General features: G+C 46.1%; 1 protein-coding gene across 1 annotated transcript; it reads right to left on the reverse strand.

The window, feature by feature from the left end:
• Positions 1-393: 393 nt before the first annotated feature.
• LOC149187765 (allene oxide synthase, chloroplastic-like) lies at positions 394-2,337 on the reverse strand. Its single transcript, XM_089412881.1, has 2 exons — positions 2,189-2,337; positions 394-2,075 (listed from the first exon to the last, which is right to left on the reverse strand). Exon 2 carries the CDS (start codon positions 2,066-2,068, stop codon positions 650-652), a length of 1,419 nt encoding a protein of 472 aa, XP_089269007.1. The 5' UTR covers positions 2,069-2,075; positions 2,189-2,337; the 3' UTR covers positions 394-649.
• Positions 2,338-2,682: the final 345 nt, after the last annotated feature.

Genomic DNA, 2,682 nt, shown 5'->3' on the forward strand with positions numbered 1-2,682 from the left:
TTTCATATCGCTGTCGCTGCCTGCCTCCGATGCTCCAACCTGCCGATATGCCGATTTGCCGATATGCGATATCGGCGATCGCTCGTCGGAAGCACAAAAGCTTCTTTATGATTTCTTCACTTCGACTTTGCCGATGCGATATCGGCGATCGCTTATCGCAAACACAAAGGCTCCTTTATAATTCCTTCACTTCATTTTGCCGATGCGATATCGGCGATCGCAGTTGAAATTATATTTTCAACAACCGGAAAAGGAACTCAAACTCTTGAGGCACAACCTCCAATTTCTCAGCTTCCAAAGCAGGTTAGGGTTGTGCGCCCTCCTGGATGTAAACACCTGTAGCCCTATATAAATAACAGATCACAAATGCAAACAAATGCAAACACACGCGAAGACAGTAGAAAGAAGCAACTTCTATATATATATGCAATACAATGATGTGTTTCACACAGAGTGAGAGTTTAGGCAATTTATTTAAAATCCATATGGAACCTGCAATATCTAAAACGAATTCAAATACTATTATCTGCAAACCCAGCATTCGCGTATTCTGATCTCAGAAAGTGGCCTTGTTCAGCGCCGTAAACGTGACGGAGGACGACTGGTCTATGCAATTTATCTGCAAACCCAGCATTCGCGTATTCTGATCTCAGAAAGTGGCCTTGTTCAGCGCCGTAAACGTGACGGAGGACGACTGCTCTATGCTATACGAATCGTATTGCAGGAAGAAGTGCGCCACAAACAACCGCGCCACCATCACAACAATGTCTTTGCCCCCACACTGCTTGTTATCAGCGGACGTCTCATCCGTTTCGCGGCCGTTGGACCAGAGAACGTACTTGAGCATCTTCTCCCCTTCCGAGCCCATGAACCGACGGGGCACAAACTCATCCGCTCTATCGAACAGCTTGGGATCCTTGGTCGCAAAAGGCTGGTACCCGCCCAACAACTCTCCCTTCTTCACCGCATAAAACCCGTCGTGGGTTTCCACAGCAAAATCCGTCTTGGCTCTCGCGTACTGCAAAGGCACAGGCGGGTCAATCCTCAGCACCTCGTACACAGTCGACCGGACCAGCGCCATGCTCTCTAGAGCCCTCCCGTTGAGGCTCCCCTGTGCCCTAACGGCTACGCGAACCTCTTCTGCCAGATCTCTCTGCAGTTGGCTGCCCGCGCGGGCAATATGTTTGACGATACTGGGGAGCATAATTAGCATTCCCCCAAAAGCGTTGAAAGAGATGTTAAACAGGAGATCATGGCAAGCCTCCGCTCTTTTCAGTCCGAACTCTTTCTCGGCCTTGTCCAGGGCCGAAGCCGCATGTGTCCACAGAAATTTGAAGAGCTTGTCGTAGTAGCCCTTGACGGGCCAGAAGGGCAGACGTATTGAATGGATGGTGAGCTCGTCCACGATCTTTAGAAGGACGCCCGAGCTCACTGTAGGAGCGAGCTGAGGCGCAAGCCACTTGATAACATACGAAGGGCCGTCGGTTCCGAGGCCCTGAGTTACTGGGTCCGCCCCCGTTAACGACCGGCAGAGGAAATTGAATATAAATTGCTCAATCGGCTTGCCGAAAGACGCCTTCCCGCCGCTCCCCATTTCTTTGTCGACAGTGGCGATGAGCTCGTCGAACGCTCGGGAAAACTCCAGGAAATATCTGTCTCGACTGCTTCTGAGAACCTCGAAACAAAATCTCTTGAGCTTGCTGTGATTCTCCTCCGAGGGGTCCAGGTATACGGCAACCCGATAACCTCCGGTGAAAGCAGTGCTGGGCATGTAAGTGCCGGTGAGCACATTCTTCTTCTCTACCTTGCTCAGATCATAGAGCACGGGGAAACTCTTGCCGTCCAGCAGCATTATCACTCGCGAGTCCCACACGATGGGCGGACCTGGCGGCATATTGACCTTAAACACCGTGCTATTGTATCTGTCTATGCGGCGCTTAAAAAACTGATCGACTCCTTCTGTTACGAAATATTCGAATCGATCGGCAAGAGCGCCCAGCAGTGGGGGACCGTAACTTCCAGGGATCTCCTTCACAGGACTCGCCTTTGAAGCCATGCTCGCCAACATCTGCACCCTATCCTCTTGCACGAAATTCAGAAAGCTTACACCAGGGCGAATAAAATCGTTCTAGATATAGATGAAATACACAACGTATGAAAATATTAGAGAGACTGTTTTGGGCTTTACCTTCACAATTTTCTAAGGGCTCGTTTTGTTTCTATATCTGACTATCTATTTGGATGCCCTTATCTTGCAGGACCTTGTGTCTTACCGATGTGAATTCTGTTTATTTATAATGCAAAATTTTCGTTTCTTCCATTGATAAAGTGTAAATCATGAATTTACTAGGTTTAGGATGGGAGTTATATATAACAATAAAAGCGGTTTTATGACTTAAATTTAAGAAAACTAAAAAAGTATTTTATAAATTATTTTTCCATTCCACATTAACATTAATTCTACCCTCACTCTTAAAACAAATTTACATTTTGTTTTTAGTCTTTAAGCATATTTATTATATCACATGTTTCATGAAACATAAAATGCCAACCTCAAAGCTTATCTTTAAACATATTTTCTTATCATATCACATGTTTCATGAAACATAAAATGTCAACCTCAAAACTTGCAAACCACATCTTTCACCTAAAATGTCAACCTCAATTTTGTTCTTTTAGAGG

This window comes from Pinus tabuliformis, chromosome 3_1 (genome assembly GCF_031772625.1).
Source record: "Pinus tabuliformis cultivar Carrire ecotype Pingquan chromosome 3_1, CPIR1, whole genome shotgun sequence".
NCBI lineage: Eukaryota > Viridiplantae > Streptophyta > Pinopsida > Pinales > Pinaceae > Pinus > Pinus tabuliformis.